Source organism: Galeopterus variegatus, unplaced genomic scaffold, assembly GCF_000696425.1.
Source record: "Galeopterus variegatus unplaced genomic scaffold, G_variegatus-3.0.2 Scaffold1527, whole genome shotgun sequence".
Classification (NCBI taxonomy): Eukaryota; Metazoa; Chordata; class Mammalia; order Dermoptera; family Cynocephalidae; genus Galeopterus; species Galeopterus variegatus.
In genome coordinates, this window is record NW_007727638.1 from 164636 (window position 1) to 179632 (window position 14997).

A 14997-nucleotide genomic window follows, 5' to 3' on the forward strand; every position below is an offset into this window, starting at 1 on the left:
GCCGGTCCCGGTCCGGTGCGGGCGCGACACTGAGGGTTGCGATCCGTTGCCGGTCACAAAAAAAGACAAAAAGGAAAAAAAAAAAAAAAAAAAAAAGAATTTGTTTTGGGGGCCGGCCCGGTGGCGCACTGCTACAGTGCACTGCTTGGGAGTGCGGCGGCGCTCCCGCCAAGGATTTGGATCCCACATACAGACTGGCCGCTCACTGGCTGAGCGAGGTGCGGGTGCAACGCCGAGGGTTGCGATCCCGTTGCCGGTCCCGGTCCGGTGCGGGCGCGACACTGAGGGTTGCGATCCGTTGCCGGTCACAAAAAAAGACAAAAAGGAAAGAAAAAAAAAAAAAAAAAAAGAATTTGTTTTCTCCACTTCCATAAAAGGTGAAACAAGAGAAAGTGGGTTTCAAAAGCAACAAGATACTTTTACTTAGACAAAAGACACATTAAATGAGGGTCGGGGGCATGTCCCCAAAGCCCTTCTGCACAGAACCAGGACCAAGTGGGACCCACTGCCAGCCCAGTGCATGGAGCACGGTGGGCAGATGTCACGCTGCAGTGCCCAGTGCTACTCCTGGCCCAGAGTGGGGACAGCTTGTGCTGTTTATACTGGCTCTCGAGACCAGCGTGAGGGGGACTGAGGGGGAGGGAGGAATGGGATGCCTGATGGGAGAAGAGGGTACAGGAAGCAGCCAGTCACACTGCTAGCCAAGGGGCTTTCTACTGGGGTAAACACATTTCCTACATTCTTCCAAATGCAGGTTGTCCAGGACCACTGGGGGCTCAGTGCTGTGGGCCAGCTGCAACAGCTCCCTTCCTCAGAAGAAAACCCCAGAATCTGAAACTGCACCTCTGACCCCTCAGGGCTGGGCTGTCTTTCTCCCCTGGCTCTTCACTATCTTCACTGACCTCAAGTGTGAGAATTCCAAGTCCCCATCCAGACAAACAGTTTATGGTATCCCTGTCTGCTCCATAGCACCCCAACTCTCCCAGAACTGCTTCAGAAAAAAAGGCTACAGAGCATGCAATCTCCCTTATTTTCACTCAATCTGTACCATCTCTCCTGCTTGGTATGGAAAGTTTAAGTGTCCAGGCTGCACCCAAGGCTGGCAATCACCAGACCATAAATAATAACTACCAAAACAATAACAGTTAACACTTGGTCATGTGGGCAGTGCCAGGCATAGCTGTAAACATATCACATCTATTATTGCCTTGAATTCTCCCAACCACCCAATGAGGCAGGTACCACTAACACACCTGTTTTATAGATGGGAAAACAGAATTTTTTAAAAAAGCTTCACAGAGTTTCGACACTCATTAGATGTGTACAAGTTTTACACAAATGTTCCAGACACGCATGAAGTGAGCACCAGAAGGAGAAAGTCAGAGGGAAACACCCTCCATATAAAACATCGCACATCACACGCTCTTCACTACACTCTGCCTTTTGTATAAGAGCTGGAAAATCTGAACACACATCTTTACTCAAATCTACTGAAAGAAATACTGAAAGGATAAACCAAAATCACAGATCAACAGTTACCCCAGGAGTATCAGGCACCAGATTGAAGATGAGCCTTCTTCGAACCTACCATGTTACTGGTTTTTGCTTTGGAAGCCTGTATGTCTTTTACCATTAAGAAGTTAAAACCTGGGCCGACCCCATGGTGCACTCGGGAGAGTGTGGCGCTGGGAGCGCAGCGACGCTCCCGCCGCGGGTTCGGATCCTATATAGGAATGGCCGGTTCGCTCACTGGCTGAGCGCGGTGCGGGAGACACCACACCAAGGGTTGCAATCCCCTTACCAGTCACAAAAAAAGACAAAAAAAAAAAAAAAAGAAGTTAAAACCAAATTAAAAGAAAAAGGTACAATCCCTAAAAATTCAAAATAAACTGAAACAAATGAGTTACATATCAAATTGGTGGCAAACCATCTACGGAGAAAAATTCTTTTGCATGGTCTTTGTTATTTTTTAAAAAAAGGAAACAAAAAACTGCATGTTCTCAATAGAAGAGATATATTTTAAGAACAGAGCTGTGAAGGAATCAGACTTTCAGCCCACACTTTGTTATTTGTGGTAATATTAAGCTGTTTATTCTGAAACTATTTTAAAGTAAGTAATTATGCTAATGATATCAGAAACCAAGATATAATAACAGAAAAGACACGTTTAATATGAAAGAAGTAAAAACCGTGTAAGGTTAAATTTGAGTTGGAAATATCTGTGCGAAATTATCGTGTGTTTTTTTTTTTTTTTTTTTATGTTATTGTTATTTCAAAAACATGTTTTTTCAGGCTGGCCAGCTAGCTCAGTTGGTTAGAGCTCAGCCTTATAAACACCAAGGTCATGGGGTCCTGATCCCTGTACCAGCCAGCCACCAAAAAAAACAAACAAAAACATGTTATTTCTTAGTTCATTAAAAGGCCCAAAGCAATGAGCAGACCAACGCCCACACTCCATGTTCTGGCCTTTTCACCCTCAAAAAGTACCTGATTACTCAGGGGAAGGGTCTTTTCTGGGCCTACATGCCAGCAAGCAACTAAAGAGTGACAGAGGGCGCTTGGGACCTCCCACTGGGCAAGGATAGGACCATGTAAGCCTCAAAATTAATGAATGCAATGCACTGAAACACATCGGATATACAACCCTGAGCTCCATATGTTACTCAAAGGAAGAGATCCCATCTGTGACCCCTGGGGGTACTCCTTGAGCTGGAAAGATCAATTCCTGGTGGTCCTGAATGCTGAATAGGCGGTGTTTCAAACAACCAAGCAGCCTGGATGACAAAAGAAAACTCCTCCTGATAGAAAAATTCCATACAATAAAAGTGGGAGAAAAGCTGGAATTAAGGACAATTACCATTTTGGAATCCCTACTTAAATGATGGAGCCACTGGATGACAATGGGGATCTGTACAAGGGAAGAGAGAGGCTGTCATTCTCCAAATCCCCAAACAACTGGGGCCTCGTGGGAACAAGACACCCAGAAATACACATATAAGGCATCAACTCAGATGTATTCCGCTGTTTTGGTCTAGCACCCAGCTCGTGAGAAATAAGTGGCAGGCCGGAGTGAGTTAGGCAACAGCTCAGCAGGCGGCTCCATGTGGAGGGAAGGTCCACTGAGCTGTTCCTTTAACAGGCTGTGAGTGGCCTGAGGGGAGAAAAGACTGTTAGTTGCATCCTGATCCAAATATGCCAACTATCAGGAAAAAAGTGTTGAAGGAGGGCTTCCCATTGACCAACTGTAAGCTGATACTAATGAAGCTGTGTTGTCAGCTGGGGCCCTGGCACACATCTATGGTGTGGAGACACACTCTGCTATGCACAGGGACACAGTATTCTGAGGTCTGGGGTCTGCCCTAAACACTTTACGAGGGACATAGAGATGGATGAGGGAAGGACCACCAAACTGCAGCGACTGCTAACTCTGAAAGTCATTAGAGGAAGATAATGCCTCTGTGCTTTTATGTCTCTCTGAAAGTTTTTCTAATAGATTTAAAGATATCAAATCCCAGAGAGGGCACTCCTGAGCCAGTGTCCTTGGCTCCCTGGGATCCAGGCCCCAGGCCAGACCATCAGAAACCAAGGCAGACCCAGCAGTGCTCCCCACCTGTCCTCACCCAAGGAAACCACACTGGAGACAGGCCTGTTCTCTACCACTTCCACTGATTCCATTTAAAATATACATAATGCTTATATAATGTTTGAAACACAATTCACACACCACGAAATTCACCCATTTAAAATGTACCATCATGGTTTTTAGTATATTCAGAATTGTGCAGCATTACCACAATTTTAGAACATTTTCATCACTCCAAAAGGAAATCCTATGTCCCCTATAGCACCCTCAGCTCTAGGCGACCACTAATCAACTTTCTATATGAAGTAGGCTAAATAATAGACCCCAAAGACATTAAGTAGGAAAAAAAAAGACCCCCAAAATATAAGGGCCTATTCCCTGGAACCTGTAAATGTTACCTTATTTAGGAAAAGGGTTTTTGCAGATGTGATTAAGTTAAGGATCTTGAGATGGAAGGATTATCCTGGATTATCCAGGCAGTCTCTAAATGTAATCAGATGTATCCTCATAAGAGGGAGTGTTTTAGTCTGTTTTGTGTTGCTATAACAGAAATACCTGAGACTGGGTAATTTATAAAGAACAGAGGTTTATTTGGCTTACGATTCTGGGACAGCTGCATCTGGCACCGGCCTCAGGCTGCTTCTACTCATGGCAGAAAGTGGCAGACAGCTGGTGGGTACAAGCAGATCACATGGCGAGAGGAAGCAAGAGAGAGAAGCAAGAGAGAAAGAGAAGGTGCCAGGATCTTTTTAAGCAACGAGTTCTCGCGGGAACTAATTGAGCGAGAACTCACTCATTAATCTCCCTTCCCCCAGGGACAGCATTAATCCATTCGTGAGGGATCCGCCCCCATGACTTAGTTTCCAACACTGCCACATTGGAGATCAAATTTCCACACGAGTTTTGGAGGTGACAACACATCCAAACTCCATCAGGGAGGCAGAGGAAATTTCACACACACAAAGAAGGTGATGTGAAGATGGAGCAGAGAGAGATTTCACACTATGATGTTGGCCTTGAAGATTGGAGTGATACAGCCACAAGCCAAGGAATACCAGCAGCTACCAGAAGCTGGAAGATGCAAGGAACAGACTCTCCCCTAGAGCCTCCAGGAGTGCAGCCCTGCTGACACTGATTTTGGCCTAGTGATACTGACTTTGAACTTCTGGCCTTGAGAACTATGAGAGACTAAACTTCTTGTTTTATAAAGCAACCAAGTTTGTAGTAAATTGTTACAGCAGTCAAAGGAAACAAACACAGAAGGATTGGGTGCCTAAAACGTGGCAGTGGCTTTGGAACTGGATAACGAGAAGAGGTTGGTAGAAGTTTGAGAAGCATGACAGAAAAGGTCTAAATTGCCTTGAACAGACTGTTGGTAGAAATATGGACATTAAAGACTCTGTCACCCAAACTCTGCCTCCGAGGAAGTGAGGAACCTGGTAGAGAAAGCTTGTATTATCTTTGAGGATACATATACCATCAAAAATGGAATGTTGGCAGAAACATGAATGCTAAAGGTGATTCTGGGAAGGGCTCAGAGGAAATGAGGAACATGTTATTGAGAACTAGAGCAAAGAGGATCCTTGTTATACAGTAGCAGGAAGTTTAGCTGGATTGTGTCCTACAGTTGTGAGGAACGCAGAACTGTAAGCACTGAACTTGCATATTTGGCTGAATAGACTGCCAAGCAAAGCACTGAAGATTCAGCCTAGTTTCTTCTCACTGCTTACAGTAAAACACAAGAGGAAAGAGAGAAATTGAGGGAAGAAGTCTTAAGCAAAAAGGAACGTGGACTTGATTTGGGAAATTCTCAGGCTACTCAGATTGGGAAAAACAAACAGAATGTTAAAATTAGGGGAGTCACTGTTAGGAAAGAGGAAAGAGTATTCTGGGAAGAAGGCTGAGGGTGTGGTTGGACAAATTTTACTAATGCTGAAGAGACCAGGCATGTGATTCATGAATGCCCTCAATCATTTCAGGGAAATCAGGAATAGGGATGGAATTATCTAGGAAAGGTCTGTAGAGAAATCTCTTGTCTAATGACATAAATACCACAACACTCACAGGGGACCCACAAGGTTTGTGAGAATGTTTATACCAGCAGAAACACTGCCAGCTTGGACTGAAAGGTTCAGAGACTGGACAAAATCAAAGGATGTTGGTATGCTACCCCTCAAGAAAAAGAGAGAATGACCACAAAGGCAGAACCATGGACTCAGAGATTGGAGCCTCTATGTTTGTGATAATTTGTTATAGCAGCCACAGGAACCTAAAACACTACATAAATTTGCCTGTTCTGGAAATTTAATAAAAATGTAATAGTACAACATGTGGTCTTTTGTGACTGCTTTAATTCATTTATAGAATGTTTTTAAGGTCCATCCGCGTTGCAGCATGTATCAGTACTTTGTTCCTTTATATGGCCAAATAATATTCCATTGTATGAATATACCACAATCAGTTTATCCACTCATCATCTGTTGACAGACATTCAAGTTGTATCCACTTTTTAGCTATTATAAATGATGCTATGAACATTTGTATACAAGTTCATGGGTGAACATGTTTTCATTTCTCTTGGGTATATACCTAGGAGTGGAACTGCCAGGTCATATGGTAACTCTACATTTAATTTTTTGAGGAATCACCATACTGTTTTCCATAATGGCTGTACCATTTTACATTCCCTCCAGCAATGTATGAGGGCTTCAATTTCTCTCCATCTTCACCAAGACCTCTTATTGTCTATCTTTGTTTTATCACAGCCATCATAATAGGTGTGAAATAATATTTCATTGTGGTTTTGATTTGCAATTTCCTAAAGACTAGTGATATTGGGCATCTTTACACGCATGTACTGTCCTTTTGTATTCCTTTGGAGAAATATCTATTCAAGTCCTTTGCCCATTTTTAAATTGTTTTGTGTGTTGCTGAGTTGTAGTTGTTCTTTATATATTCAAATATTAAACCCTTATCACATATATGATTTGCAAATATTTTCTCCCATTCCATGGGTTGTCTTTTCATTCTCTTGACTGTATCCTATGATGCGTGAATGTTTTTAATTTTGATGAAGTCAAATTTATTTATGTTTTCTTTTGTTGCTTGGGTTTTGGCATCATGTCTAAGAAACCGTTGCCTAATCCAAAGTCAGGAAGATTTATGCCCATATTTTCGTCTAAGATCTTTACAGTTTTAGATCTTAAATTTAAATTTTTGTCCTATTTTGCGTTAATTTTTGTATATGTTGTGAAGCTGGGGTCCAATCTCAGTATTTTGTATTTGACTTTCCAGTTGCCCCATCACCATTTGCTTGAAAGGACTATTCTTCACTGAATTCTTTTGGTGCCCATGTTGAAAAATCAGTTGACTAGTAAGTAGGAGGGTTTATTTCTGGATTCTCAATTCTAGTCCATTAATCTACATGCTTATCTTTATGCCAGATCCACTTAGTCTTGATTGCTGACTATAGCTTTGTAATACCTTTTGAAATTGGGAAATGTGAGTCTTCCAACTTTGCTCTTTTTCAAGATTGTTTTGGCTATTCTGAGTCTTCAGGATCACCTTGTCAGTTTCTGCATAGTCTGTTCGAAAGTTTTCCTAATATATTAAAAAACATAGCACACTTTATTAAAGAGTGGTGGTAATAACACCAAGGTCAAGAGTTCACATCCCCTTACCAGTCAGCCACCAAAAAAAACCCCTAAAAATATATCAAATCCCAGAGTGAGTGCTCGAGAGCCAGTGTTCTTGCCTCCCTGAGACTTTTGATATGTATTACATTGTGATTCACATATTTTAATTTTTTTAAATTTTATACATCATAAAATACTTTAGACATCCAAAAAATGAATAATAAAATAAATGCCAGTGGGCTCTTTGATCAGCTTAAATTTAAAAATAATACTGACAAAAAGAAAGAGAGAGAGAAAGAAAGAAAAAAGAAAAAAAAAATTCCCATGCTTCCTTTGACTTCCTCTGCACCTTAGTTTCTCCACAGGTAAACTGGAGAAAATGTCACAAGGGTTAGAGAGTGTTTGTAAAGTACTTCTCTCAGTGCCTCAATATATGCATAATATAGCTACTGAAAACCAATTAGAATTTTAAATTAGGCTATGAACAAGTATGGTTTATTAAGGGTAGTGCAGGAGTCCTGACAGTTGCCTATTTAGATAGAGTGGAGCAGAGGAGCACCACCTACTGGTAGTAATGACACTGGACCGTTGTTCTGAACCAGCAGTGCCCAGCACAACCCAGGCCTTTCTAGTGGATCTCAATAGTTGTTAATAAAACACTAATCTTTTCGCCTATTCACATCTTTTAATGTACACATCGTGCTTTTCTCAGCTCTAAGACTTAGTGCTTTTGAAGCCTGAATTCAGGTTGGCGGGTTAGCTCAGTTGTTTAGAGCACCACCTTGTAACATCAAGGTCAATGGTTTGGATCCTCCTACTGGCCAGCCGCCAGAAAAAAAATCTTAAAAATTTTTTAAAAATTGAAGCCTGAACTCTTGGGTAAGTAACTGTCCTTGATAAAAACAGGAATAACGGAACCTGTATTCAGATTCAGTCAACAGCTGGACCTTGGGCTTGTGAAGTCCCTTAAAAAGGCTAACACCCACACTAGAGTATGGGCCTACTCCAGGCAATTTGGTGAATTCCTCTAGACAAGAGCATTCCTGGCTTTCCTTGCTTTGGGGTATGCACTAGACAGCCAGAGGTACCCATTAGTGCCCAGTTTCCTTCAGGGTGGGCATCTCTGGACCCATAAGCTTGCCAGAATTCCAAAGGAAGGTCATCCCCCTCCTCCATGACCCACGTCCTCCCAGCCCCACCTGGAGTCCAGAAACAGAGAAATCACTCTTTCCATCCTTGACCCAACGCCAGGATCCTACTTTTTTTTTTTTGTCTTTTTCCGTGTCCGGCAACGGATCGCAACCCTCAGTGTTGCGCCCGTACCGGACTGGGACCAGCAACGGGATCGCAACCCTCGGTGTTGCGGCCGCACCTCGCTCAGCCAGTGAGCGGGAACCGGTCTGTATGTGGGATCCGAACCCTCGGTGGGAGCGCCGCTGCGCTCCCCGTGCGCCACCGGGCCGGCCCCTGTTCAGTTGTTCTAATAGAGTCTCAGGCAGCAGAGGCAGGTAACAAGTGTGCTCACGCTTCCATCTTGACCTGGAGAGTGTTCCCATGGTTCCAGCTGTTGGGAAGGCCCTCACTGCACTAACTGGCATCCTCCCTCATGTGAAGCTTGGGCAGTAAGTACAAAGATGGGCATCAGACAACAGTGCCCAAGATGTCTATCTCTCTAAAAGCGACATAGGAAATTTCCAACCCAGCTGTTATAAATACTTCTCTTCCAATTAGTATGGGCCTCCTCCTGGAGTTAGAGATTTATAATCAGCTTAATCAAAGAGAGTGAACTGAAATTATTACAGTGCAGCATGTGGGCTGCAGTATTTCGGAGAACAAGGCAGAGTGAACTGTGAGGGCGAGGGACTATCATGCTGTTAGGTGCCTCCTCTGGGATGAAAGCCTTATTCCTCAGCTGCTGGGAGGGTCTCTGCAGTACCTAGCCTTCAAGATGCCCCCCTAATAATCACTGGCTTCCCAACAAGGTCTACATTTCAAAAGCTGAGATAGTCAGTTCAATAGGCCTTCATCAAAATTCTTTTATTTTTTTGGTGTCTGGCCGATAAGGGGATCCAAACACTTGACCTTGTTGTTATCAGCACCATGCTCTACTGAGTTAACCAGCCAGCCCAAAGTCCTTTTAATTGTAAGAAAATATAAACAAAAACAATCACAGGCTGCTGCTCACATCAAAAAGGTGGAGGCGATTTCCCCTCCCTCAAATCTGCACTGGTCTTAGGACGTGCCATATCCGAGTGATGTTCCAGGACCTGAGGAATGGGAGCTTCCACTTCCTCCTCTTGGAAGCCAGCCACCATGCTGTAAGGACATCTGGGCTATACTGCCATAGACACTATGTGGAGGCCACGTAGGGAAAACTGATGTGAATGAAGCTTTTACGGACCTTCTAAGCCCACCCTGGCTGCCAGCTGAAAACAGCCATATGAGATGTCACAGTGAGACCAGCAGAATGGTCCAGCCAGTCAATTCCAATTGCCCCAACTCCTGATCTACAGAATCAGGAAAAATAACAACTCATTGCTTTAAGCCACTAAGTTTCCAGGTGGTTTGTTACAAACTAATAGGTAACAAACAATGCTGAACCAATAAGGTCTACATTTCAAAACCTGAGATAATTTAATAAGCCCTTATCAAAGTTCTTTTAACTGTAAGAAAATACAAACTAACAAAAACAATAAAGACATCCCATCCCTGAAAATATTTGCAAATTATATATCTAATAAAAGATTTATATCCAAGTACATGAACAGCTATTACAACCCAACAATAAACAGACCAACAACCCAATTAAAAAAGGGGCAAAGGACTTAGACAGTTCTCCAAAGAATCTGCACATCAAAAGGTACTCAACATCTTTAGAAATGCCAAATGCAAATCAAAACCACAAAGAGATACCACTTCACAGCCATTACGATGGCTATAATAAAAAAGACAATAAATAATGAGTGTTGAAGAGAATGGGGAGGAATTGGAGACTTGTAAACTGCTGGTGGGAAATTAAAATGGTAAAGCTGCTTTGGAAAACAGTCTGGCAGTTCCTCAAATGGTGAAATACAAAATTACCATATGGTCCAGCAATTCCACCCCTAGGTATATACCCAAGAGAAATGGAAACTAAGTCCACACAAAAACTTGTATGTGAATGTTTCTAGGAGCACCATTCATAATAGCCAAAAAGTAGAAACAATCCAAATGTCCATCAATTAATAGATATATAAAATGTGATATATCCATCCATAAATAGAATGTATTCGACAATAAAAAGAAATAAAGTACATGCTACAACATGCTTCATGGATGAACCCTGAAAATATTATGCCAAGTAAAAGAATGTTGCAAAAAAACATATTGTATGACTGTATTTATATGGAAAGTTCAGGACAGGCAAACCCACAGCAACATAATGTAGATAAGTGGTTGCCAAGAGCTGAGGGATGAGGGAAAATGGGGTGTGTCTGCTAATGGGTATGTTGCTTCTTTTAGAAAATGTTCTAAAATTAGATTATGGTGATGGTTACAAAACTCTGAATATCCTAAAGACCACTGAATTGTTCACCTTAAACAGGTGAATTGTAAAGTATATGTATTAGTCCATTTCTGTCTCTGCCATATTGTGAAAATATATATTTGGTCTTCATCCCAGTCTCCTGACATACAACTCCTAAAATCCTTAGAATCTCCAAGGTGATGTCTTTTTATACGCTAATGATGGCTGACAGCCCCTAGGTAATTTCAGGACAGGGGGCTGGTCAGGACAGGAAAGACCAAGGTTGGTCCCACCCCTCAAACTTCCAGGTAGGGGAGAGGGGCTGAAGGCTAAGTTGATCACCAGTAGCCAGTGATTTAGTAAGTCTTGCCTATGTAATAAAGCTTCCACAAAAACCCAAGAGTCCTGGGTTCAGAGAGCTTCCAGATACTTGGAGGTTCCTGGAGGATGGCATGCTTGGGAAGGACATGGAAGCTCCACACCCCTTCTCACATACCTTGCCCTATGTGTCCCTTCATCTGTATCCTTTGTAATATTCTTTATAATAAACTGATAAACCTAAGTACGTGTTTCCCTGGTTCTGTGAGCTGCTCAAACAAACTAGTTGAACCCAAGGAGGGGTTGTGGGAAACCCGATTCATAGCTGGTTGGTCAGAAATTATAGAGGCCTGGATTTGCTACTGGCATCTGAAGTGGGGGGCAGTCTTAAGGACAGAGCCCTCAACCTGTGGGAGCTGATGCTATCTCCAGGTAGATAGTGCCAGAATTGAATTGAATCAGAGGACACCCAGCTGGTGTCCACTGGAGAACTGCTGGCTTGCTTGCCGGTGGGGAGAAATCCCAACACACTGGGACACAGAAGTCAGTCTTCTGTGTGTGTTGCTTGTTGTTGAGTAAGAGCATAGAGGGGAAAAAAGGGAAAAACACGACACTGTGTGTTTTTCCCATACCAATAGTTGCTTATAACGGAAATATTTGAAATATAAATTAGAAATAGAAAAAGAAATTATTTCTTACAGTTTCAGAGGCTGGGAACACATCTGGTTAGGGCATTGGTGGTAGCTCTACAGTGATGATGCAAGGTATCCCATGGTGAGAGTGACGGGAGCAAGAGAGAGCTAACTCTTCACTTGCTGTCCTTTTAAAGCCATCAGAACCATGCCCATTACTCCAGGAATGGAAGGCACAATCCTCACAATCTAACCATCTCTTAAAGGCCCCACCTTTCGATTACCATAATATGATTTCCCACCCTCTTAACATAGTTACAATGGGGATTGAGCTTCAATGAGCTGTGGGGGGACATTAAATCCACAACAGTATGTGAATTAGATCTCAATAAATAAAACTCTTAAAAAAGGAAAAGGGCTGGCTAGTTAGCTCAGTTGGTTAGAGCGTAGCCTTATAACAACACCAAGGTCAAGGGTTTAGCCACCAAAAAAGAAAATGCTTATACCCACAGTTCAGAGCCCACCCCCGCCCCACCTCAGTATGTGTGCTCTTGGTGCTCTTCCTTGCACAAACGTGTGCTCACAAACACACATTTTTTTTCATTTCCATTAAATTTCACTTCATTTCTATCATTTTGCTTCATTTCTACTAAAATGGCTTTGCCCCAGGGAGCACACACGTATGAAGGGAGGTGGTCACATGAATCCCAAGAGCCCAGGCAGCAGAAATCCTTCTCCCTACTCCACCTGTGATGTTCAAGGCCTCAACTCAATGAGCATCACCTTCCTCACTTAACAAAGGGGACAGGAACCCTTCTCATCCCACACGTCAGGGCCCTGTGGGGCTCAGGAGGGCTGAGGCTGGGGACAGAGCCAGTTTTTACCCTCAGCATTCCTCCCTTCCACAGGGGCACTGGGGGCCTGAGTGAGTGCCCTGCAGGATTCAGGGGGGTTGAGCAAAGGTGCTGGCAGTGAGGTCTGTGGCTGGAAGCTGGCCCTGTACCATGGACACACGGGAGGACCCAGAGTGCTGCAGACAAAGCTGACCATGCCCATGAACAGTCAGTAAGCAAGCACCCTGCCCCCACTCCCCAAGAGTTTCCCAGAGTTGGCCACGCTCCCCTCCAGGAGCCTCTCTGCCAGGGAAACTCCACCTACCAGGGCCTTACCCGGGTCTTGGCCTTCAGGAACACATGGCTCTCCATGTCCTTGCTAGATTTACTGTGGGCCACACCAGCTTTCCTCATGGCATCCTCACTGAAACACAAAAGAAGAAACATTTACACACACCAGCAAGTCAATTGCTGCAGGGACCCTGGCCAGCAGCCGCCCCTGGGTGGACGAGGTGCTGTTCCTGGCACACCAGCCTGGCTGAGATCCAGGAGAGGGGTGCTCAGCAGAACGACAAAAGGCAACTGAGCAAGGGAGTCAGGCAGGGCCATGAGAAGGAAGGAATAGGAATGGTGGTCACCGTGAAGCAAAAGAGGGAGCTCCGGGCAGGAGGAGACAGGGGCCCAGCCCCTAGAGATTGTTCACATCCAGCACAAAATTAGTATGCAGTAGACCATGGGGTGGCCAGCTCGCTGGCTGGCCTCTATTTCCTGCCCTCTGAGTGGCCTACATTCCTACTCAACTCTGACATTAAGAGCACGGTGGGACCCCAGGTCCAGATTTCTCCTCTGTAAAATTAAGGGGCCACACCAAATCATCTCTCAGTCCCTCCCCAGTGCAAGGACTTCTCCTAAAGGGACCAAAGAGACAAACCCCAACTTCAATAACTTCTAGGTGGGGATAGGAGACAGAACATATAAATATGGAAAATAATTTAAAAACACATTTGCCGGGCCGGCCCAGTGGCGCACTGCTACAGTGCGCTGCTTGGGAAGCGCGGCTGCGCTCCTGCTGAGGGTTCGGATCCCACGTACAGACCGGCCGCTCACTGGCTGAGCGAGGTGCGGGAGCAACACCAAGGGTTGCGATCCCGTTGCCGGTCCCGGTCCGGTACGGGCGCGACACTGAAGGTTGCGATCCGTTGCCGGTCACGAAAAAAGACAAAAAGGAAAAAAAAAAAAAAAAAACACATTTGCCAACACACATATAAGAGATGGAATACTATTAAAGGTTTTTCATTACACTGATGCTCCATGGGATAGAGCTGTGAACATCAGCTAAGCCTGAGCTCCCCTTGAATGGTGATAGAACATGCTCCCACACAAAAAAATAGAAAGGAAGTGGCACATAAGGCTTGGGCCGCAAGGTCTGGCCTGTGTCCCCCGGGGGACTGGATGCTCTGGTCTACTCACAGCCTGCATTCATCCCCCTATGATGGACCTCCTCCCTGCCTGTCTCCCCACCACTGGGCTTGCTGATAAACAAATAAATGAACAAGCCTGTCAGGGCTCTTGGGCCTCATCTCTGAGTGAATTAAAGAAGCCCTGTCCAGCTGGTGCTGGAAAGCATTCCGACCACTCCAAACACAAACCAACCAGCCCCAGGGTACTGGAAGAATGTGCACATGGGGCTGCAGCATCACGTTTGTGACCCCTAAAGAAATCACAGAAAGGAGGCTTACTGCTAAGAGACATTTAAGTCCTAATGTAAGAAGAAAAATAAAATGACATGGACCTGTCACATTGCTTAGATAACTCACTCAACAAACATGTTTGGAGCTCCTATCTCTCTGTTTGCTTCCTGAAACCTGAACTGAGGCAAGGGGCAGCAACAAGTTCCTGCCAACAGCGCATCCAGGAGCAGACGAGGGGAGAGGTCACTAGGGCCACAAGAGACATGAGAGGAGTGATGCAGGAGTATAACTCAAGAACCAGCCCATGAGCAGTGCAGGATCAGACTCAGGATCAAACCCATGAGGAATAGAGGCACAGGCACAGGCAGGCTGGGAGGCTGGCCCGGGAGGACCTGGAGCGCATGTGCTGAGGCTGGTGCGGGGCAAGTGCTCCACATGTGGAGGTTGAGACATCACCTGGCAGGCACTAAGGAGTCACCAAACATTTTTGACAAGAGAAGTGACTGAGCAGACCTGTTTTCAGAAGGTTACCTCACCTGTGCCCCTCCTACCCAAGACCGTACCTGTTCCTCTTCCCACCTTCTGACAGCAGTGTGTAAAGGGGACTGGGAGGCAAATCCTGCCACACAGAATGGGAGGGCCATGGGTGGCAGGTGCAGCCAGGAGCCACAGTGTGAAGAAAGAGGAAGACAGGGGTGCTGAAGAATCTGTGGATGAGAGATGGTTACACAGAGGGGCTCTGTGCCCAAGAGCAGCGATCACTGAGGGCTAAACCAGGCACCTAAAAAGCAGTCCTCCTG

The 14997-nt window shown here is 44.6% G+C and overlaps 1 protein-coding gene across 7 annotated transcripts in view; it reads right to left on the minus strand.

The window, feature by feature from the left end:
• MED15 (mediator complex subunit 15) overlaps positions 1 to 14997 on the minus strand; it is a 71465-nt gene that overhangs the window by 34525 nt on the left and 21943 nt on the right. For 5 of the 7 annotated variants that reach the window (XM_008577521.1, XM_008577520.1, XM_008577518.1 and 2 more), the window contains exon 2: positions 12843 to 12930. The exons of 1 other annotated variant lie outside the window; for it this stretch is intronic. In XM_008577521.1, coding sequence (XP_008575743.1) covers positions 12843 to 12930 — 88 coding nt within the window. Of the gene's footprint in view, positions 1 to 12831; positions 12931 to 14997 lie in introns of those variants that run through there. One more of the 7 variants, XM_008577523.1, reaches the window with a different exon arrangement.